The 24,573-nt window shown below is 41.4% G+C and overlaps 1 protein-coding gene across 6 annotated transcripts in view; it reads right to left on the minus strand.

Annotated features, from left to right (window-relative positions):
- HGF (hepatocyte growth factor) overlaps positions 1 to 24,573 on the minus strand; it is a 58,700-nt gene that overhangs the window by 20,110 nt on the left and 14,017 nt on the right. For 3 of the 6 annotated variants that reach the window (XM_083464062.1, XM_083464061.1, XM_083464064.1), the window contains exons 2-8: positions 23,425 to 23,587; positions 20,831 to 20,943; positions 20,025 to 20,139; positions 17,111 to 17,253; positions 16,579 to 16,699; positions 8,901 to 9,019; positions 4,232 to 4,439 (exon numbers count right to left, since the gene is read on the minus strand). In XM_083464062.1, the coding sequence (XP_083320188.1) occupies positions 4,232 to 4,439; positions 8,901 to 9,019; positions 16,579 to 16,699; positions 17,111 to 17,253; positions 20,025 to 20,139; positions 20,831 to 20,943; positions 23,425 to 23,587 (982 nt within the window). The remainder of the gene's footprint in view (positions 1 to 4,231; positions 4,440 to 8,900; positions 9,020 to 16,578; positions 16,700 to 17,110; positions 17,254 to 20,024; positions 20,140 to 20,830; positions 20,944 to 23,424; positions 23,588 to 24,573) is intronic. The other 3 variants (XM_083464066.1, XM_083464063.1, XM_083464065.1) reach the window with 2 other exon arrangements.

The following is a 24,573-nucleotide window of genomic DNA, read 5'->3' on the forward strand; positions in this document are numbered from 1 at the left end:
AACAAAAAACAAAACAAAAATAAAGGGAGTTTTCTTAGGAAATAGGCTCAATGACAAATGTTGACTAATATTTCTAAAGTGCTTAATCAAAACTCCTAAGGGAGTCAATTGAGTGTTTTGTCTGGGACATGTTACAGGACCAGATCCCCCATTCCCTTCCTAGTTGGGTTAAAGAGGTTCTCAAGAAAGGATTTGTAGAGGATATTCCATATTAGTGCAGCTTTAAGTGAAATTTATGAAATTTGGCTCACTATTCTGGAAAAAGAGATACATTCAGCTCCGTGCATGCTTTTCTTTAAAGTATGTTACACATATTTGGCTGAACACTTGAAATCACATACTCTGGCTCTGACCGATTGATTGTAGCAGAACAATTTTCAGGGTGAAAATCCTGAGGACTGCTATAAAACTTTCACATCCTTATTCTATAGTTTTAAGGCTTTAATCCTGTGGTCTGAACATAGATGTCTAATTCTCAACTCCAACATCCAAGCACCACCAGCCCAAAGCCTGGCTTTTCAGAAGTCCCGATGCTTTCATTTGGACTTGCTGCCAGTTAAGTATATGCAGCCAAAAGTGTGTACTGCACCCTTCTACAAGTTAAATGGGATTAAATTCCAGAGGCTCACAGAGCCAAATGGACCCACCCACCATATTTCTAATGTCCACAGTAATTGCTGCAGCTGCTCTATTAATAGCCTTGTTGATCTACATTTATTTTGATCTGTAAAGTCTTCAATGGTCTGCCCAGGAAACAGCACCAAGGCAACAATAATTACCAAGGGAACATGCTGCATTTAGGGGAAGGACGACAAGTCAGTGGTGCAGCAGGGGTGTTGTAAGCAAAAGGTGCAAAGAGTGAGAAGTGAAAAATGCATTTATTGGAGTCGCTCTACAAATATTATAAAATCAATTCTCATGACATTGCCAAAAGACTCTTCTGTGCATATGACAATAATTAATGTAATACAAAATAAAAAGATCAAGTCCACACACCGTACATAATGCATATTTTCCTACCGTCAGCTATATAGTAGCATAAAAAACTTATTTAACAAAAGTGAAATATGACACGTAAAGGACAGTAGGAACTTGGTTACATTTGCAAAAATTATAATAGGATTTCTTTTGATTCTTCCTTGCTCGTCCACCTTCAGCTCTGCAGTGCAAGGAAACAACAGTGTGTCATCACATGTCCAACCGAGACCTTCTCCCCCCCCCCCAAGGAAGCAAGCACTGATAGAAAATACACAAAGCAATAGCATGTACCCATATTGCTGGCTGTTGCAGTGGAACTGTGGGTAAGATCACACAGGAGTCAGAGTTCTATGAGCTATCACAGTCTATCTCCATCATCACCATGACTCCATGGACACTGGCATGCAGCGCAGAAAGCCCACATTGCAGCAGTCAACATGAGGGGGTTGATATCATGCATGTACAACTGTGCTGTACTTAGCTAGCACCACCACATATCAGGTTCACCACAATAAAAAATAATCCTTTAGCAAGCACCATGCTGGAGCCTATCCATCTCGCTAGCAAAACTTGGAACACAATTATCCCATATGTAAGCACGCTTTCACCACTGTGCCACAAAAAATTCATTGGCACTTGAAGTCAACATTAGAAGAGCCTGTTGGATCAGGCCAATGGCCCCTCTAGCCCAGCTTCCTGTTCCCGCAATGGCCAACCAGATGCCTCTAGGAAACCCGCAATCAGGACCTGAGCAGAAGAGCGTTCTCTCTCCTCTGAGGTTTCCAGCAACTAGTATTCAGAAGTAATTTTGCCTCTGACTGTGGAGGCAGAGCGTAGCCGCTGCTTATTGCATGCAAGAGAATCAAGCAAGCTGTAGCAACCGTGGCATCTCAGCCTAGTACCAAAGCAGCATGGAATGAAAACGGCAGAGCCACAATGACTTGCTTCCAGTCAAACAGCACCAGTTGCAACGCAGCTGATACTCTAAGTTGCAACTGAGTGCAGGCAGCATTCCCCACTCCCAACCATCACTCTTGATGAACGACATGGGACTTTTATTTGCAACAATGCTTCCAAGTAGATGAAATTTCTAGTAAAAAAGGAAGGAAAGAATAAAAGAGACAAATCCATTTCAACCGATTCCAGCTAGACAAGCTGCAAAATTACTTCAAACTGTTTTTCTATCCCAGTGCACAGCTAGATGGCGGCACCTATCAAATTCTGATGAATAGTGTATTCCGAAAGATATTGAAATATGTCCCTTACAACAGCTCCCATTCATGTAACATTAACCAACAATCCGGGATTATTAGAACACCATTAGCCTAATAAGGATGGTTCTCCGGCATCTATATATGCTTCATTGCACTAGTCTTGCTAGTGCCAATAAGTTCTTTCTCAGCTGGAAAATGGAAGCTGAGCTGCAAAAGCAGGTTTCTGAATGGTGCATGAACATGGTGTTCCAAGCGAGAAACCATGTGGGTGTTGCACAGCACTTAGACGATGCCATTCACATCACAGGGTCAGCAAATGTCTCAGAAGTGTGCAGGTGGCACAAAGGAGGGTTGCTTCATTTTGCACGCATCCTGGAAAAGAAACAGCAGCAAGGGTAAGCAAAATAACTTTTTGCTGAGTGCTCTTGGTCACAGTTCCCCAAACATTCAGAGTCACTATGTAAAAAGAGCTGCTTCAACAAGAAATATGTATTTTTAATATTGAGAGAACTAGAAGCAGGACCAGCCCAAGACATTTTGGCACCTGAGGTGCTCCCCTGCCCACCAGAGAAGGTGGAGGGAGGGAGGGAAGAGCTCTATCAGGCAGTGGGTGGAGAAAGATTGGCAGCAAGATCTGCTGCCCCACTGGATCCTGCCATCCAAGGTGGTTGCCTCACCTGGCCTCATTTGTGGGCCATCATCTTTCCATCCGAGAAAGGCCTCCCGAACCCTTTTCCTCAGATTCCCTTACAGTCTGGAACCACCACTGAGTCAGCCTTCCAATTCTAGCAGAAAGGCACTCTTGGGAGCAAAACCAAGCACTGTGCACCTCTGTCTGCACTTGTGTGCATTCAGTACCCAGTCCTTTTATTGTCGATGCAAAAGCTGGTCCTTCAAGAAGGGGGCTAAGGGGGAAGAAACTATATGTTATCCTGCATATTTTCAGACATTAAAGTCTACACTAGCATGAATATAAAATAGAGAATTTCCAGATGGACAAATCTGAATTTTTAGTAAAAGTAAAGCACTGGTAACAACAAACATACTGGACACCCATTCACCCTGCACTGAAAAACAAGCACACTCTCACAAAACCGTAGCATATTATCAAGTCAGGATAACTTACCCCCAGACAAGATTCTTGTTGTCAAGCTGCTACTGTGGCGAAGGTTTCTGACATGGACAGGTGACTGAAGCCTTTCATAGGACACAGCCAGCCAATTTAAGAGCTGAAGAATGAGCAGCTACAAGGGATCATGGTTCCACACAACCAGAGCTTCTATAAGCAGCAGGAATCCTAATTAGGAGGGGAAGAATTGATGCTGGGGCTTGCATCATTTCAACTAGTTCACCTGTAGATGTATTAGATTCCCTAGAAGGGAGAAGGGAACTTTCAGACAACTAGGAAATGGGGGGGGGTGTTGTGGGGGGAGCAGTGGCTTCTTAAAAATATCAGAGAGTTGAGAAGGTAGGAAGTTTTAGTGTTCAAGGTAAGATAAAGCCATGTTGCAGAAAAAAACCCTGAGTGACAGTTGAACTCCCAACTAGTCCCAAAACCTGTGACCAATTCACTTTTTTACCATCTTTCTTACTGGAAATGTTGGTGTGCCTCCATCACAGCAGTATACATAGTCCATGTGCACACACATAAAACCACCACACTACAGTTTGCCAGGTACACGGTGAGAAGCTGGTACTAGACACCATCAGGCACTATGAATACACCACAAGTTATGCGCCAGTTTTGCAGGCCAGAAAAAAGGCTCTGAAGATTCCCATATTGGATTGTTCATGGATCCATAAAATGAGTCCACCAAACATGGAGCAGTTATATAAATCAGATTCAGGTGAGTTGTCCCAAAAGCAACACTTGAGAAATGTAGATACAATTCCTAGATAGTGTTTGACATGACAGTAAAGTATGTTTTATATCACACTCTACAAGTTAGATGAGTATTTATTGGGTTGAAGATTAATAATGATTCTGCAAGTCATAATCACTGCCATTAAAATGGTGACACCCATGAGGCCCTACTCACTTGCATTTATAGTTCTGCGATGTGAAGTTGTGTTGATGAGGAGTCTGAGAGTCCCAAGGCTGACATTCAATGCCACTCCATGTGGTGCTTATAGTTCCACGGTACCCGTCTCCTTGACCTCTGATGCATTCTCTCGTCTCAGCTGCTGCTGAAGAGCTGTCCACAACATTCTGAGCTAGAAAGATAGACATGGCTGTTGCTTTCCTTCCTGCAAGTCAACCTCATGTAAGGGGAATGTTCTACAGTTCATCCTTTGATTCCTGCAGACCACTTAAAAGATACATTGGGTCCTGGAAACAAGGCAACCCCTCACAGGGCTGCAATCTTATGCATATTTATGTGGGAGAGCTGGACCATAAAGAAGGCTGATGACCAAAGAATTGATGCTTTTGAATTATGGTGCTGGAGGAGACTCTTGAGAGTGCCATGGACTACAAGAAGATCAAACCTATCAATTATTAAGGAAATCAGGCCTGAGTGCTCACTGGAAGGACAGATCCTGAAGCTGAGGCTCCAATGCTCTGGCCACCTCATGAGAAGAGAAGACTCCCTGGAAAAGACCTTGATGTTGGGAAAGATTGAGGGCACAAGGAGAAGGGGACGGCAGAGGACGAGATGGTTGGATAGTGTTCTCGAAGCTACCAGCATGAGTTTGACTAAACTGCTGGAGGCAGTGGAAGATAGGAGTGCCCGGTGTGCTCTGGTCCAGGGGGTCACGATGAGTCGTACACGACTAAACAACTAAACAACAAGTCCAACTGAACATTGTGAGACTTACTCTGAATAGGGATGGGAAAATATTGCACATTTCTTGTTTTTCAGATCTTAAGTTCACTTCTCCACCTTTCCTCATCAATTTGTGATTTTTTAAAAAGAAAGTCTCCATGAAAACTCAGTAACATTTTAGTACAATTTTCTTCCAATATGAAAAATCAGCAAGGCAATCTCCCCCAATATAACGCACCTGTGTAAGCTATTTTCACTAATACATGCATTTATATGCACAACCATTTTTGTATACATTACTTGGCTGGATAACTACAACTTGGAGAAGTGTGAATTTAGATGGAGGTTAGTCCACACAGGACTTCACAGAAATTAAATTCCTCAAGCATTATGAATGTTAGCTAATAGCTATTTCCACATTAGGCTAGCACTGAATTCCAAAGAACTAAATGCCATCAGTTCAAATGTCGGATTGCTTTGCATGAGAAAGACTTTTATTTGCTGTGATTCTGTGACTGTTTTAAGATTTTGTTCTGCAACACAGTAATGGATTTCATTTCCAAGGTTTTTCCTATTAATACAGTGGTACCTTGGTTTACGAACTTAATCCGTTCCAGAAGTCTGTTCTTAAACCAAAGCGTTCTTAAACCAAGGCATGCTTTCCCACAGCAGTGGGGACTCAATTTACAAATGGAACACACTCAACAGGAAGCAAAACATGTTCTTATTCCAAGGCAAAGTTCACAAACCAAAACACCTACTTCCGTGTTTGCAGCGTTCTTAATCCAAGTGGTTTATAAATGAAGATGTTCTTAAACCAAGGTACCACTGTACTTCTATTTGGACATAAGCAGGAACACCACTAAACACCAGGTTTCTGCCTGCTAGATTGCAGTTTCCCAGAATGCAATTCACAGTGCCTTTCCCTCCCTGTGCCTGTGCAACAGCAGGCTTCCCAAAGAGCAGACTACTAGGAATCCTTGTAAAGACCCTGTGTTTATGCACCCTGGCCTGAATTACCCATAGCTCAAACTTTATAAAGTCAATAAGATTTTGTGGGTTCACATCTGCTTGCACAATTAGGGTCTACTGTCTAACCTGGGATATAGATTAGTTTTTAAATGTAAAGCCTGCTGGTAAATACAAAGGTAATTCTTCAAGAGGCATCTTTTGTTGTTGTAACCCCAGTCATATAAACATGTACAAGACGAAATCTATTATAAACCCATCTAGCTATTTAAATCCCTGGTTCCACTTCAGTCAAAAGAGTATTTGCGCATGGAAAATTAAACACACAAATCAGTGTTTTGGCATCCTAGATTTGTTCTATGTAGATCACGCACATTTATGGATTAATGCAAAAGTATCTGATTTTTAAAATGAATACATTCCTACATCTAATATTCTAATGGCTTTATTAAGCTAACATTTGTGCACTTTAAAGAGTGGCTGTGCTTCTGTAAATCTGATATCAAATTCTCCCTAGAGTAATATGTTTGGAAAGCCAACAAGTTTCTCTGTCTCAAGACCTTTTGCAGATGTCTCTGCAAGCTGCACTCAGTCTGGCGTGGACTGTTTTAAACAGAATTTTGGAAAATGGTAGCTCCTCAAATGAGTCACTCAGGCAGGCAGGCACAAGGCTTATTTTTACTACTTACAAATTTGTGATAATTGGAAATGTTTATGGAACTGAGGCCGCATCAGGAACATAATTAGAGATATAAGGGATTGAATTTGAACCTTATTCATGCAAAGTAAAACATGGGAAGTGAGTGCAAAGCATGTGCTGTACCACTAAGCTAATGGATTCTCTAACATTATTTATTCCTGACTCCTCTAGAATACTAATGGTCATCACTGAGAGTATACCATTTGCAAAAGCAAATTTGCCTTTAACAGAAGTGTATGACAATCTGTGATGTTTTTGCAGCAAAGTGATTAGTTACATCACATATTGTGTACTTTTGTAGGAATGTTAGGAAGGAGCTGTAACATAGAATGAATACATCAGAAAAACCAAACGTTACTGCAGAGAAAAATATCAAACTACTCCTTAAGGAAACTGCAATAATGCAATTCAAGGACATTCAAACTCCTACTGGGGCATCAATATTTTCTTGTGCAGCAGTTGTACATTTCCATTGCATTCTTTTTTATGATCACATTGGTTCAGAGTCATTTCCTGACAAAGTGGTTCAGAGTCATTTCCTGAAGTGAGCCACTTGTAAAAAAATGCCCTGTTACCTACAGCTTGTGAATTGCAAATTCATGCAGGAACAGAAAAGACAGAATAATTCCCCTTAAGATTCTTAGGATTCCACAGGTAAATCAGTATATTTTAAAATGGCAAAGATCTTCTACTGGTTGTACATGATTCCTATCTTGCATTTCCAGTGCTTTTTTCTGTGGGTACGCAGATGTATGCATACCCCTAAACATTTTGTGAATCTAAGTTTGGCCTCATTGAGGGGCAGTATTTCAATATGAGTAAGAAAATGAGAGCACCCCTGAACATTTTTTAAGGGGGGAAAAGCACTGTGCATATCTCTCTACACTATTTCTGCACTCTGGCGAACGAGTCCACACCTGCACCCAAGGTAAAACAGGACAAAGGAAGTCTGAGAAGCCCCAAGCATGCAGGTCATCTCCCCGGGGAAGCCCGCCTGGTGTCAACTTTGTTAACGTTCCAGCACCAAGAAGACATTTTTGTTTCCCCAGGCATTCAGGCAGCACCAGTGATTGGATGTTTTTATCCTCACTGTGTTTATCTGTTTGTGTTATTGTATTTTTACTCTCATTTTAAATCACTTTGGAAATTTTTGTTGTGGGCAGCAATATATAAATTTAATAAACCTAAACCTGTCGTTCAAACTATTTATTTATAATACTAGAAAACTGGTTTTCCTATATGAGATTCATGAGCAAGTAGATTACCACTCCAAGAAAAGGTAAAATGCTCTTTAGCATTTTCAAGCTCACAGAAGAGAGGAGCAGCCTCAAAATGTTTGGAACATGCCAAGTCTAAGCAAGATCGGGTCTTTGATCAGTTTAGTTTGGACGTCAAACATTCAGGTAGCATGAAGTCCAGATGGCAATAAATGCACCAGATGTTTGTATTCTCAGGAGAGATTTTTCAGCACTGTTTAGTATGCTAATTGCTAACATAAAAGTAAAAACTGCTAGACAATCGCTTCTGAGATATTATTTGTTACCTTAAATAGCAAGGTCTCATACATATTGCATTGCTTAAGTGGATTGCAGGGAAAGATAAAGGATTTGCTAGATGGATGCTGAAGCGGATCTCTTATCTTTCCCCACACCAATAAGAACTCTGACCTCAGGAGACCTGCAGCAGCATTGATCTAATATAGTTGTTTTTAAACTGGATTTTCAAGAACTCTGGGGCAACAGGAGCTTCAGAGTGTGCTTAGAGGGAAGATAGATATTGTCTACCACTACAGCCTTCAGTACAATGCTTCAGAGGGTGCTTGGGCATTTTCTAGGTCCCATCTGTACATGCACCTTTGCTTGTGCCCAGGCAAAGTCTGTCTCATAAATTCTGAGCTGTTACCCTTAAAATCTGCTTTCAAGACTAATTGTATTATTAGGCCTGCAGCTTCCAGTGAAATTTATGCATGTGGAGAGGGATTGATGGAGCCTGTGTGATCTGAGGGCAAGGCCAGAAATGTAGCACCCACGCCCCAGAAATTGCATGAGGAGTCTTTTACACAGGAAAGGTACAAAGAGGGCTGGGGGGAGCATATTAGGCAAGAGAACAGGGGAACGACCAAACCATGCAGGGGATCCTTGTTATAAGCAACAGGACTGAAGCCTACAGAAAATATAACAGGGTTGCCAAGCACTGAAGAGACAATCTCAGATAGGTTATTAGCCTAGATTAAGGAAAGGGGAAAGTCACAATAAACATTTGCATTAAACTCACCACACGTTTTAATTGTGCAAAACTCCCAGGGGGTGTTTGGGTCAAGAGTGTAGCACCACGGCCTCGGCTTATTATCTGGATTGCGGCAGTAATTATCATCAAGGCCTTTGTCAGGATATCTGCAAAGCACACCGACAAGCACGTCAACCGAGTCAGCCTGGCAACGCTACACAGGCACACAAGATGCAGCCCAAATGACCTCCAGCCTGATAGGGTTCTGAGGCAGTTAGGGCAAAGAGGAATCCTAACATGTGGGGTGCCAAATACCTACAGATGTGGGAGGAGGAGTTGCCATCAAAAAGCAGTCAGCAGCTGTAATATCTGGAGGAGAACAGTTTTGATATGCTGCGGGGCATCCAACAGGGTCACTCTGCTAATTGGGCAACCTCCCATTAGTGTCTGGCTTGACACAATACCTTTACTCCCTATCTTCAAATGGCCCAATTAAATGTGGACAATATAAACACTTCCTGGCATGCCAGACTCATTAAGGAAATGGGTTCAACAGTCCTGGGTTCAAACTGGAAGCTATTTTCAATAAACTTTCTGCTAATGATAGCTCTATTTTTAGAAGTCTGCTTATTCTGAGGCCATGCCCTCATTTCCAGCACTGCAAGGAGGAAAAATCCAGTTTTCCTCTGCCCTCCTTTATCTTGTCAATATTTTTTCCTCCTTTTAATTATTTCCATACCCTTTGTCCTGGAATTACTGAAAGAAGTGAAGGGGGGAATTGAGACAACTGTCAGTTTCTTGAATGAATAGCATTTGCTTATTCTTTTAGAAATAATTGTTTACATTACATTTATTATACATGGTATGTATAATAACGTAAAAACCTTTATGTTTATGAAAGTAAAGTTCTTTTGAATATTAAAAGTCTGGATATTGTATAGTCTTTACAAAGAAGCTATCAATCACCTGGAAGAGTTATTTAGCTTCCTAGCTGTAAGCTACTCTGCTACTTTGCATATCATCAAAATTTATTTTGAAACTTACTTGATACTTGGACTCAGCCTCTGAGTAAATCTAGACAAGGTCTAGCTGTAACAGAGTAGCAGCTTTCTAAAAGGTAGTAAAAGTTCTTCTCTTCTTTCTCTCTCCCTCTCTCTCTCCCTCTCTCTCTCTCTCTCTCTCTCTCTCTCGAATTACATTTAACGCTCTCCATCAGTGCTCGTTATTTCTGGATTCCAGGCAATTGTGATTAACAATAGATAGAAAGACTCTTCCCAGGCATTTCTCAGCTTTAATGGGTCATTAATTTCATGCTTCCGCCTTACTTTACAACTTAACCTGCTATTTAGGTGGCCACTGTAATAAGTTAGTAATGCAAGTATAATTGACACTTCCATTTAGTGACTGAAATTTAAAACGTCTGCTGTTAATCAAAGCCAAGCTGCATATCCCAAGCTCTGGACCTCCAGGGGAAACATTTAAAGGCAATTGCTTTATCATCTACGTGAATTATTTTATTAGACTACACAGCATGTGCTTTTGTTTACATTCCCTGGAGTTGCCATTTCAGAGAAGAATTGCAGACAGAACTAAAAACATTGGTCTTGGTCAATCAAAGAATACCATGTACTGATGAAACCTCTACCACTATAACGCCAAATATCTGCAGAAATGAATCTAGGTTGTATCCAACTAAGACATACCCAGAGCTGAAATAAGGAAAATAAAAAAAATTCCTTCCAGTAGCACCTTAAAGACCAACTAAGTTAGTTCTTGGTATGAGCTTTCTTCTGAAGTGTGCATGCACACGAAAGCTCATACCAAGAACTAACTTAGTTGGTCTTTAAGGTGCTACTGGAAGGAATTTTTTTTATTTTGACTATGGCAGACCAACACGGCTACCTATCTGTAACTGAAATAAGGAAGTTATATTCAAAGTAATGGCAATGCCATAGCAAGAGTTAGGACTGGGTATGTTTTTGGTGGGCTGGGGGCCAAAGGTCAGAGGAAACCCTGAGATTTCAAATAGGCAGTTGCAGTCTCCCTCCCAGTTTCACATACTCAAGTTCCTGTTGGCTTTTGTTTTTGTTGTTTTAATAAGAGCTTATGCAAAAGATATTCCAGAAGGACAACAGAATCTTATGCAACTCATTACTTTGCAGAGTTTTTATTTTTTTTTAAAAAAAGGGGTCCCTAATTTCATCATATTGGCATTTTGCTATTTATAGCAACTCTATAGGATCCTGTGCTGTATGTCAATTGTTTACAATTAAGTTGTAGTGGCCTAGAGCTACAAAACAATGACATGTGGCTGATCTGCTGCTATACTGTGTCTTCCCACAACACACACTCAAGCGGGTGGTTTGGGGTTCCCCAATACTGTTAAAAAGCACAATTACTTCTAAGCCTGATTTCTCCAGACCTGCTGGCTGTTAGCACAGCCTTTCTAGTCAGCAGGGAGCAGGCAGAACTATGCTAAATTCTACTCTTTAAATTTATCAGTTGCAGAATGAAGGTAGAGAAATGTAGGAAGCCTGTGGTTTATTGCTTTAGAAAACTCTTCAACTCCCATCACCACTATCAAGACCCAATGTGCAGTAACTGGCTTCTTTTCTGCTCCTCTGCTGTTGATTCACCTCCCAGTTTCAGCTTCCTTTTGCTAGTACTGTACAGAAATTTGTATCAATACAAGCAGCAGTGTGCTGTCTGAATGAGAGTCCTCAGGTCTGACTGGGTGTTACATACACTCATGTAGGTCTTCAATCCTGGTGACTCCATCAATGCACTTGGAGTTCCCACCTGCAATGCACAAGCCAGGTGGGCTGACAGAGACATTTTCCAAGGGCTGCAATGCTCTCAAAGGCCTGCCTTCCAAATCTTTCCCTGTGAATTTTGCTCTCAGTCTGATAAAATCAATATGCCAACATAATATCCAATCTTTTGGGTGTGTAGTATAGCAATGAAGCTCCCCTATTAGTCTTCTCATCACTTGACCATGGCATCCTTCTGGACCGTCTAGGTGGGTTGGGAGCTGGGGGCACTGTTATGCAGTGGTTTGGCTCCTTCCTCCTGGTCCATCTCCAGAAAGTGGGGGGGGGGATGAGTGTTCAGGCCCCTGTGCACTCACTTGTGTGGTACCTCAGGGCTCTGTCCTCTCCCCCATGTTTTTCAACATCTATATGAAGCTGCTGGGAGAGACCATCAGAGGGTTTGGGTAACTAATACCCAACTAATCCAGAATGCGGAAGCTAGACAGGTGCCTGGGAGCAGCCACTGGGACCACATAATACTGGTCCTGAAAAACCTACATTGGCTCCCAGCACATTTCAAGCACAATTCAAATGTTGGTGCTGACCTTTAAAACCCTAAACAATCTCAACCCTGTATACCTGAAGGAATGAGAAGCTTAGATCCCCATAACCTAAAGGTAAAGGACCCCTGACAGTTAAGTCTAGTCGCGAACGACTCTGGGGTTGCTGCGCTCATCTCGCTTTACTGTCTGAGGGAGCCGACATTTGTCCACAGACAGTTTTTCTGGGTCATGTGGCCAGCATGACTAAGCTGCTTCTGGCGAAACCAAAGCAGCACACGGAAAGGCCGTTGACCTTCCCGCCAAAGCGGTACCTATTTATCTACTTGCACTTTGATCTGCTTCCAAACTGCTAGGTTATCACCTGATAAAAAAACATCATGGACAGGACCCCGAATTTAGGACTATCACAAAGAACAAACACTCAAGGCTGTCCCAGGCCAAGTGTCCTTCCTCTCTCCTGTCTCAAGGGAAATGTGTTATGTGATATTATCATGTTGCACACTTCCTTGTGGCCACCTGTTTATTAATTTAATAAATATATATGCTGCTTTTCAAGAAAAATCTGTCCCAAAGTGGTTTACAAGCCACATATAAAATAAAATTCAAACATCACAAAAACAGCATAACATTTCAAACTCTTACAAAAATCAAGAGAACTGAGCCTAATCCAGCCTTTCTCAACCTGTGGGTCCCCAGATGTTATTGAACTACAACTCCCATCACCCCTAGCTAGCAAGGCCAGAGCTCAGGGATGATGGGAGTTGTAGTCCAACAACATCTGGGGACCCACAGGCTGAGAACTGCTGTGATCCAATGTGATATACAAATTTTCATAATCAGCTAAAAATGGGGGACCTCTGCAACTCAGATCAAGTTACAGTAGATTCCGGCGTATAAAGTGACTTTTTAACCCCGGAAAAGAGGTTAAAAAATCAGGGGTCACCTTATACGCCGGGTATGGGTGGGGCGGAGCGGAGCCCGCCACCGCTGCTGCTGTGGTGGCTCCGAAGCAGCGGGCGGTGGGCTCAGCTCCACGCCAGGAGGCTTTCTCCCGGCACGGAGCTGCCCAGCGTATTATTGCAGCTGCTAATTTGGGGGGTCGTCTAATACGCCCAGTCGCCTAATACAGTGGTGCCTCGCAAGACGAAAAGAATCTGTTCTGTAATTCTCTTCGTCTAGCGGTTTTTTCGTTTTGCGAAGCGAAGCAAGCCCATTGAAGGATTAGCAGATTAGCGCTATTAGCGGCTTTTAGTGGCTTTTAGCGGCTTATCTGCTGATCGGATCAGCTGATAAGCGGCTTAGCGGCTTAGAAAAAGGGGGGGAGGGGAAAAAACCCCGCAGGAACTCGCAAGACATTGTCGTCTTGCGAAGCAAGCCCATAGGAAATTTGTTTTGCGAAGCACCTCCAAAATGGAAAACTCTTTTGTCTAGCGAGTTTTCCGTCTTGCGAGGCTTTCGTCTTGCGGGGCACCACTGTACGCTGGAATCTACGGTAGCTGCTAATGACAGTGGTAAAGAAGTAGGACTTTTCACAGTGGCGCACAGCAGCAGTATCGAAAGCCCGCCATGTAAATACATCACATCATGCATTTCCATTAAGACATGTTATTTACACCATCACCTACACTTAGCAAACAATTTCTGCCTGATTCAGGAATCAGGCATGAGATAAAATGTGGAGCCGGTTGCAGGCCACTGTTCCTGTAGTTAATGAACAAGTGTTCCAGTACTGTTAGCAACTGGTTTCCAAGTAGATTACAGTGGAAAAAAATATCACTTGTTATGCAAGTGGAGCGCAAAATGAGTTAATGATCATTCCAAGGTCACAAAGAATGTCTATGGAAGGAGGACATGGAACCGAATACTAGTTCCCTTATTTCCAGCTGTATGATCACACAGCTCATTGCAATGGAAGCAAGAACAATGTTCGTATATGCAAGCTGGTTAAAAGTAATTGTTATGATTAAAAGTCAATTCCAACGTGAGCTACAGTTTATGAAATCCTATCTACTGGACTCCAGTTAAAAGACAGCAGAATTAAGTAGCCTGTAGATAAGTCAACAGGGACGCAGGTGGCGCTGTGGGTTGAACCACAGAGCCTAGGACTTGCCGATCAGAAGGTCGGCGGTTCGAATCCCTGCGACGGGGTGAGCTCCCATTGCTCAGTCCCTGCTCCTGGCCACCTAGCAGTTCGAAAGCACGTCAAAGTGCAAGTAGATAAATAGGTACTGCTCCAGCGGGAAGGTAAACAGTGTTTCCGTGTGCTGCTCTGGTTCGCCAGAAGCGGCTTAGTCATGCTGGCCACATGACCTGGAAGCTCTACGCCGGCTCCCTCGGCCAATAAAGCGAGATGAGCGCCGCAACCTCAGAGTCGGTCACGACTAGACCCAATGGTCAGGGGTCCCTTTACCTTTACTAGATAAGTCAACTCCTCTCCATATACTGTATTTAAGCACTACTTTACCACTTTAACAGCCATAGAAGATCCTGGCAACTATACTTTGCTAAGGATGCTGACTTCACAGAGCTACAACTCCCAGGATTCTCCACGTCTGTGAAAGTGGAATAATAGCGCTTTAAATGTATGGTGTGGGTGTGACCTCAACGTTCAAAGGCAAAGAATTAAGTTAACTTAGGCAATTCATATCAATGCAAATATATATCCTACACCATAGGACATATCTACACTGCAAATTAAAGTTTGATGTATACCAATTTATCTGCCATGGCTTTAACAGAATATTATTCACCTATTATTATTATTATTATTATTAGTATTATTATTATTAGTCTTTTTTCCATTAAGGATTCTAAGTCCCCCTCACAGATCTACTGTTCCAAGTGTTTACTGAAGAGAAAGAATAACTATTAAACTAGTTTACATCTACAGTGTAGATACCACCCAGACCATTCTACATGGCCTAAATTACTCCATCAGCTCCTTCTGGAGGACTCTAAAGTACAGATCACACTGTATGCTTGGATAATAGCCTGTAAAAACAAAACCTTTTTAGTCTGCAGTGTCCTTGCACTGGCTCAGATTCACATTTTTGGCATGAAGTAAACACTGCAACAACTTAAGTAACTGTCCAAAACCAAAACTCACAGCAATGAACATTGCCTTCAGCCAATGTTTTTTTGTCTGTGGGGTGGGGGGATGGAAGATAAATATTAGATCACTATCAAATATTAGCAAAACAAAACATTTATAGCTTTAATAGGCAAAGGATCAAAAATCTGAGAAGCTTAAAGGTTAAGTATTCTGGTAGAGATTTATGTAGAACAGTAAAGATTAAGCTCATAAATATTTTCAATTATTTAAGTCACTTTGATAACAAGCTATTTAAAGTTGGTTGGGGTTTTTTAGAGATATCTGTACCTGTGTGTACATGGTCTCTCTTCTTTCACTCTCTCGTTCATTAAACCCTAGTTATGCTATTAAGATTACCTCATGCTTTTAATTAGAAGCTTTTATGAGCAAACATAAAAGTGAGTTACTTCTACTACTCAATCAATACGAAGTTTAACAATTTCCAATGCTATCTATGGTTGTAGTCCAAAGTTCATTAAAATTAATGAGGATTGTACATGATTCAATACATCATAGATTGTATAGGGTTTATGTTAAACAATTAACATTCAAATGAATGGAACACCACTGACATTGGTTTGGGCTTGACACATGAACGCTCATGGATTGGGTGATAGCTCCAACATCTACTCAAGTTGCAGGTAGCAATATTCCTACAGTCTACTTTTCAAAAGCAAGCAATGAAAAACTATGTCTGCTATAGAGGATTCACATACCCAGATAAAACTTTTTTCTGGGCCTAAATAAAAGTGCTGGCTTTCCATTCAAAGTGCTGGTTTTGACCTTTAAAGGCTTCATAGCTTGGGGGCAGCAGACCTATAGGATTGCCTAGATTCACATCCTATAAGACCTTTCACAACAACCCTTCTTAGGTGTTCCCATCATCTGGGCCTTTTTAGTGGTGGTGCTCCAGTTACGAAATACTATCCTCAGAGAGACTCACTTTACGCATACATTGTTATCATTCTGATGCCATTCTGAGGCATTCTTATTTTCTCACGCCCTTTCATTTCAGTTAGTTTCTTCTCTGCTGAAGGTTTTCATGCCATCTTTAGATTCTGCTATTTCTCCTTTCTCTGCGCTCTGCATTTTTTGTTTCCTTCTTTTTAAGCTACCCTGGCAACTCATTGGAAGGACAAGACAAACATCATTCTAGTTACTAATTAAATGCATGAATGAAGGGTTGAAATCCAATTCATGACGGAAAAAGGTGTGCATGGCAATGATTCCAATAGCCCACCGGCAGCAGTCCTGTCTCAAAAAGACAGACAGGTTCCATTCACAATCTGTACTTCCTTAAAATAAATGAAGAGCATTTTTACTTCTCTGGACGAAATGGGTGCCTGTGTGGTCTCTGAAGGTCCCAGCGTTGACATTCCTTGCCAGTTTCTGTGTGGTCCATGGGGCCTCTATAGCTTTCGCCATGGCACGTCAGGCATTCAACTGAAAGTACAGAAAAGTGACTCTTTTCTAGGATAGTGACTTGAGCTCAACACCTCATTCCAATACTGCAGATAAAAGCATATGTCAACAAATAGCAGCCTCCTGTTAGATTCACATGGTCTTCTATCAAATTAATTATGCTTTTCATCAATTTTTGCCTAATGTGAAATGTGAAGTAAGAATGGAGGTTTCTCTGTTGCCAAAACCTCCAAGGACTTTGAAGAGTTTCCAAAAGGCAGCCTAGGTTGTCACAAAGTTTGAATCTTAAGCGTCAAGAAAATGTTCTCTAACAATTATCAGAATCTGAGTTGCACTCAAAAGACAGAAATCTGTGATGTGTCATATTTGTAAAGTTAATTCTGCTTCTGCACAAAACTGAAATCAACTAATGGTTGACCTTCTGGGTGTTACCTTCCGAGCAGAGGGGAATGTCACAGGGTTCATGACGCTTCGTTGGGCTGCTTGTAAAGCACCAGGGACCGCCTTCCTCTCCCCGGGGATTGCGGCAGTAGTTTTCACGTAGATCTTTACCTCGATAGCTCGAAGGCAAAAAGCTAGTTTTAAAATGACAATCATTACAGTATAAGAGCATGCAAACTTTGTCACGAACCTTAATCATTAGTTTATCTGACTCCTATTTATTTATTTAATAAATGTTAACTGCCGGCTGACTTTCCGGCACGAGTTAAAAATAATACTTGAAAACTATACAGTAAAGCAGCAGAGAACAAAAATGTAGTCAGGCAAACAGCAGCAAAGAGCTAGAACTGCACCAGTTGGTTTTGCCGGTGCCAAATAATATCTTCCTCTGCAATTATTAATTAGACTCCCTAATTTTACACCCGAGTCTACTACTTTACATATGCTTATCATCCTGGCCAGGTATGGTATTAATTTATATTATACACCTGAGGACATTTAACGGCAATTGTTGGCTAGAATAGGACAGTATGAACATATAACACCAGTTCTGCCTTGGCTGAACAGGTTACCAGTTCATTTCCAGGCTCACTTCAAAGACCTGGTTTTGACCTATCATATGCAGCTCATATGCTAGAAACATCTCTTTTTTCTGGAGTAAAGAGAAGAGGTGCCTTTCTCATGTAGTCCCTATTTTTCCTTATTTCCTCTTCCATGCTATCAATCTTTCATAACCTCTTTGCTAAGGACAGCTTCAGGGAAGCTTTTCTGACGGAGAATTACATTCCATGTGTGTGTTTAACAATGGTATGCCCTTGTGTTTTGCAGTATTATGGAAATTTCCTCCCCCACCTCTTTCATCAGAAAGTCCTAAGCTTGGGAAAGATAAGCATTAAATGCAAGCCAGAAACATTCAATCCAGATTGCCCTAAATATGTTATCATACAGCCTTACATATAGAACAACAAAAAAATTCTTGTTACAGTTTTGGAGGATGAGATCCAATCCTGTCTACTAGCTTTCCAAAGTTCTGCTGGGACACAAGGGCCAGTTCTTGTTTGCCAGTGCTACATGGGCACATGACTTGGAAGCATAAAAGAATGTCACAAGCAGGCAGGGCTCACCATGAAGCATCACTTTGGCAGGCAGCAAAAGGAGCCTCAGTGCTGCCTGAAAAATGTGCTCCCAAACTTAAATGTGCTGACAGTGTCTACATATTGAGCGTTGTTTGCCTGCACTTGTGCACATACCAAAGGTAATTATGTAGAGGTCACAGGTAAGTGTGCACTGGGTCCCACCTTTATCTAAACACAACAAATAAGCAAAAAGAGCAATTCTAGGGGAAGAACACTTCTAAAAAGTAGCTTGAAGTTGATCACCGTGGTGCTCATCAACACTATTGTACTAACTAGACAATTCCCAGATTTTTTTATTTTTTATTTTTTATTTTTTGCAGAAAATGGCAATGAAATCTACTCTACAGAACCTTTTTATTACAGAAATTTATAACAAAATCTACTGGACAGAATTTTTCTGCCTTAAGAATCCTATATAAAAAAATATTTTGCATATACAATGAAATCCAAAATAGGGAAACATCTGCTAAACCATGAACCCAGGTTCAGACAAGACACTCAGCACAATGCAGAGGTAAAATTGTGTTCCTGCCATGAGTGGATGTGGATTTCACCACCACTACCTAGAAGAGACACAAGAAGAGACTTTCCCAAGGAAAGGGGGGTGGCAGTCAAGGGGAGGTAACCACTCATGGAGAAGAAAACCAGGGCTAATAAGGCCACTCCACTCCTTCCTCATCCTCAAAGCAGCCTCAATCTCTTTTCTGAGCTCATTCACACTAAGCCATCTTTTGACTTTGTGTTACGTGCAAACTGGGCTCCCAACTTTAGCCATGAATATTTTAAAGCTGGAATGATCATGAAACCACTGTTTATGTGAAAGAATTTCAAAAGACTTCTCTTATCTGGCTTTTGCAATACTTGATTCTTTATGCATTTCCCAGGATACGTATTCTTCCCGGAAAATGCCCAAGAACATTAATCTATGATCCTGATCTATTTTACATTATCTGTTTATATTTCAGTGAATGATCTCCAAATAGAATTATTCCAGATTTAGTACAATTTAACTTCCGTTTTCTCTCCTTACAATATGTTGGAATATCATACATCCAAAAGCACAAATCTAGCCATCCCAGTGTAATAAATTATGGATTAACCTCAACATTTGGAGAGAAAATTCAAGATTCTCACAGTTTTCATTTATCATTAATGAAAATTAAGCACTTCGTCTGCTTTGAGTGCCCCCATCCTGCCCCGTCCTCCATCCAGCACTGCTGTCTCAACATACAGCACTTTTCAAGAACCACTTCAGCTTTTCTGATGTATATATGGAAGTCATTCTAGTGTACACCTTAAAACTAAAATGATAATGCAACAAACTTGTGTTTCCCAATATGTACACCCTACAGAGCTCATCAGCAGTCTTAGATCTGCAGGTGCTTTTGCTGTCAACTGCCCAGTTGTTCACATGACAGTCATCTTTCAATATCTCAAAGGCTGTCACATGACAGATGGAGCAAGCTTGTTTTCTCCTTCTCCAGAGGGGAGGACTTAAACCAATGGATTCAAGTTACAAGAAAGGAGATTCCGACTAACAACAGGAAAAACTTTCTGATGGGAAGAGCTGTTTGACAGTGGAATAGTCTCCTTTGGAAGCTGGTGGACTCTTCTTCCTTGGGATTCCTGCATTGCAGGGGGTAGGACTAGATAACCCTTGGGGTCCCTTCCAATTCCACAATTTTATGATTCTATTATCAATGAAAGGAAAGGAAATTGGCAGGAGAAAGTTATGTAAGACTGGGCTCTTGTGATCTCATCAATCTTACCTGTGTTCATGAGGTATTGTGGAATTCCATGCCTGACACCGAATGCCACTTTTTGTGACTGATATGGTTCCCTTATAATTTGCTCCTTTACCAATGATACAATTTCTAACATAGTCTGTGGGAGATGAATCATAAAACAAAGCAGATAAATGGAAGACCTCACATTTTATTAGTGAATAAAAATGCATAGAAATTTAGCAAGTGTACTTTTATACTCACACATAATAAAGGTAAAGTCATCTTGCTTTGTGCCAATTGTTCATGACTAGTACAGTACAATTTTTAAAAATCTAAAATTCCATACAATAATTTGTTAAATGTTTGGGCCAGTATCCAAAGAACTGTGCAACTAATTCTGTGCTCCAAGGGGGGCTCTGAGCTTCTGTTTCTCAAATAGCACCCCCCCCCCACTGCCAAATGGCAAAGAGATGAGAGTCAAAATAGTTCAGAGAATGAGCCTGCTGTTCAAAGTAAACAACATCAAATCATTGGCCACTTACAAGTCCTTGGCCTTATCTATATTTATTCACTCTTTAAAACCTTTGTTGGGACATAAGAAAATGTTCTGTTTAGTTTCATTAATTTAATCCTGCAGCTAAACAAGGAGTTTTACTTGACTTTTTTCCTGGAACTGTTCTTTTCAGTTCCCCATCTGACCCTTGGAATGAAAATGGTTCCCCTTCCCTGTATTAGAACTTCTATAAAGGGAGGGGGGTTCACAATAGCCAATGAGACATTATACTAACTCGCTCACTCAGGCAGGATTTCTTGTCTATAATGTCATGGCTAACGAAAAAGCAACTTACCTTTCTTTTCATACAGGTCAAATGTGTTGTCTTCCCTGCTCCTCACTCCATTTTCTAGGGCAGTAAAGGAAAACCAATGGCAGCGTTTGGAAGCTTTATCAAATGCAAAAGCCCTGTGCAGAAAATGGGGTGAATAAATAGTAAAACTCTAGTAAGATGCCCAACTCTGTATGGGAAGGAAGAAGTCTCAGTCTGACTGAGGAGACTCTCAGGCCCTTGACAGACAGAATGCAACACCTGGCCCTAACAAATGCTGAGGTTTTTCCTCTGAACTTCCATGAATCCACTCCCCATTCCCCTCTTTCAAAATGGGAACGAATCACTAGCGGGTTCAGGGAGATCTTGCATTGCTACCAATAATGAAAGTCAGATACTATTTGCTACTCATTGTTAGAAGCCTAGAAAAGTACAAACGTTGCTGGTGATGATGATCCAACGGCTTCCAGCCTTGCTTCCAGTGGCTCTTGGGGGGTAGGAGTGATGGCTGTCCTCACTGACATCACATGATGGCTGTCACGTTTCTCACCCCAAGAATATCTCATGGACTTTTGCTATGTTATTATGCAACATTATTCCCTACTCTGTTCCCAGTAGCAGTGCTATGTGCCTGAGCCCAGCCAAGAAGGAAGGAAGGAAGGAAGGAAGGAAGGAAGGAAGGAAGGAAGGAAGGAAGGAAGGAAACTACCTTAAACTCAAAAAACCATGTCCTCAAAAAGGTCTTACAATCTCACATACACACACAAATCCAAAATCAAATCAATCTTGAGGGGGGAGGTATTTGCACTCTATTCTACGCAAAATGCAATTTAACCCCCCCCCCCAAAAAAAAATCCTGGGCCAAATAGTTTCACCTAGTTTTAGTAGAAATCTGCTGCCTCATCTTCTTCCTTGTTGAATCTGTTTTGAGAGAGGGGACAGTGGGCTTTCCAAGTGGCTCTCTTGGCCAGAACTGGGAATAACAGTTTTCAGGAATACCATTAGCATAGTCAATATAAAGTGGAAAAGCCAAAGTTTTCAGGAAACAGATCCGCCCACCTGCCTCACTGCCCCAGTCACCCGGCTCATCTCCCAGGACGTGCTCTGAAAGCTCAGTGATTATGCTACCATTTTAAATGACCTGAAAGAAATCTCCCTTTCATAACTGGTAGACTACAATATATTATTATTATTATTATTATTATTATTATTATTATTATTATTATTACCTGAACTTCGCCAGCTGGTCACAGCACAGGTTACAACAACTTAGGTTACTGGACTACAACTCTCATCAGCCCTAGCAAGCATAGCCATGGATGATGGGAGTTATAGTTCAACCACATCTGCAGGGTTAAAGGTTCCCCACATCTGCCATTGGGCAATGTAAACCAGAAGAAAAATTTGGATACATTCCAAAATGAAAAAAAATATTCTTTTGTTCCACAAAGACATATGCTGCTATAAGCAGAAAAGCAATCAGCAGCCAGATAAATGGAGAATAAGCAACTAATAATAATAATAGTAATAGTAATAGTAATAGTAATAATACCTGCCCATCTGGTGGGTTGCCCCAACCACTCCGGGCAGCTCCCAACATCATCATCATCATCACAACAACAACAACAACAACAACAACAGCAACCATTAATAGTAACAATCAGATCCTATATAAAAAGTCACATTAACTTTAAAATAAACAACATATCAAATAAAGCAATACTCAATAATCCATTAGGATCCAATACTAAACAGTAAAATTAAACTAGCCAAACCATTACATATATCACAAAACTGTCTAAGGTGAAATCTACACATATATAAAAAATGCTGTGAAAATGCTTTTTAAAAAAAGTTTTGAAAAATACATTGAATTTTGCATAGCCCAGTTTCGCCACCTAGTGTCGCATTTGTATATTACACTTTACAACACATTTAAAACATTTTATTTGCAGCTGTATAGCTGAGTCCTAAGTTTGCAAAATACATGCACATGAGGCTGATCTGGGCAATTGCCTGAAAGCACTTCTCTCTTAGAAACTCTTGGACCTGGGCAATTCCTTCAGTTTGTTCTTTTCCAAATGGCCGACCACCAGCAAATCTCAAAAAAAGACTCTCCACATTTACTTACTTTTAACACCTCATTATCTTCCAACTTCTGAAAACATGATCTTATTTTATAATATTTTATAGCCTTTTTCCAAGCAAGTTCAAAGCAGTAAAGTTGTCAAAGTGTCATAAAAAACAGATAAAACCAACAAAACAAGAAGGCTAGAAATATCAACAAATTTATTAGGAGGCTATTCACCCCTCACCCTTTGCCTGGTATCCCAGGACTGCCTTCAAAAGAGATCAGTAGCAGGAAATGAGTTTATGCAATTCTTCCACAACCGCAAGGGGAACAACAATAATCTGAACAGGCCTGAAGTCATATAAACAGCGCACCTAATATCACCTAACATCAGCTCAGCCAGCCAGCTTCAAAAATATTTTGCTCAAATGCTCTTCTAAAAAGCAACGTTTCCTCTCGTCTATGGAAGCTTGTCAGTTAAATATCATGATGCTTGGACTAGACTAGTATTTTGGCAATACTAAAAGCAAATTAAAACATTGCTTACTTGCAAGAGAACGGAAGTCCTTTATTCCTGTTGCATCTTTTGGCGCACTGTTCCGTAGTATTTAGCAGCTTGGTCTTCACTTTCAGCGCCTTGTCTATTCTCATTAACGTGGCATCAGCTGTCTTCCTGTAGTCATGAAGGGCATTTCTTTTCCCTTTGCCTTCTGCAGAAAGAACCAACAGATTCATACAGGAAGCGCTTTTTTCTAAAGAAATGTTTAGGGAGACTCCCATTTTCCTACTCATATTTAAATACTGCCCCCCAATGAGGCCAAAGTTAGATTCACAAAATGTTTAGGAGTATGCATCCCCCTGCGTCCCCCTAGAAAAAAGCACTATATACAGGCATATACAGGCATTGGGACGTGGGTGGTGCTGTGGGTTAAACCACAGAGCCTAGGACTTGCCGTTCAGAAGGTTGGCGGTTCAAATCCCCGCGACGGGGTGAGTTCCCATTGCTCAGTCCCTGCTCCTGTCAACCTAGCAGTTCAAGAGCATGTCAAAGTGCAAGTAGATAAATAGGTACCGCTCTGGCAGGCAGGTAAATGGCGTTTCCATGCGCTCTGGTTTGCCAGAAGTGGCTTAGTCATGCTGGCCACATGACCCAGAAGCTGTACGCCGGCTCCCTCCGCCAATAAAGCGAGATGAGCGCCGCAACCCCAGAGTTGGCCACGACTGGACCTAATGGTCAGGGGTCCCTGTTAGCAATGCTAACAGAAATTCAGGATCCAGCAGTAATTGCAGATTTGGGCTATAAATTGGGGAGATGTGGCAGTAGAAAGGTGATGATGGAGTGGTGGTACCTGAAGGGAAAGCAGCGATGGAAAAATTACTCTTTGACTACAGGTGTAGCTTAGGGGGTTTGGAGGGCCCAAGGGATGGTGCAAGACCTGACAGATTGCATAAACTGAATTCAAGCTGAGCCAAAGGCTTCTTCCCTCACTTTTGTGGGACCATTCATCTCTCTTGAAAGTGAGGGGGATATTCAGCAATTCGGGGGGGGGGGCAGGGGGAGGCAGGCAAATTCTGAAGTGGTGGCAATCTTACTTTTATGATTCCATGATTCTATGAAATCAGAAGCTGGGATTGCTTCTGTAATTCCATGGATGTCCTGGAGAAACAGGGACACTTGGTGGGTATGTACTAGTAG

The sequence above is a fragment of the Podarcis liolepis genome (assembly GCF_965112155.1).
Source record: "Podarcis liolepis genome assembly, chromosome: 10".
Taxonomy (NCBI): domain Eukaryota; kingdom Metazoa; phylum Chordata; class Lepidosauria; order Squamata; family Lacertidae; genus Podarcis; species Podarcis liolepis.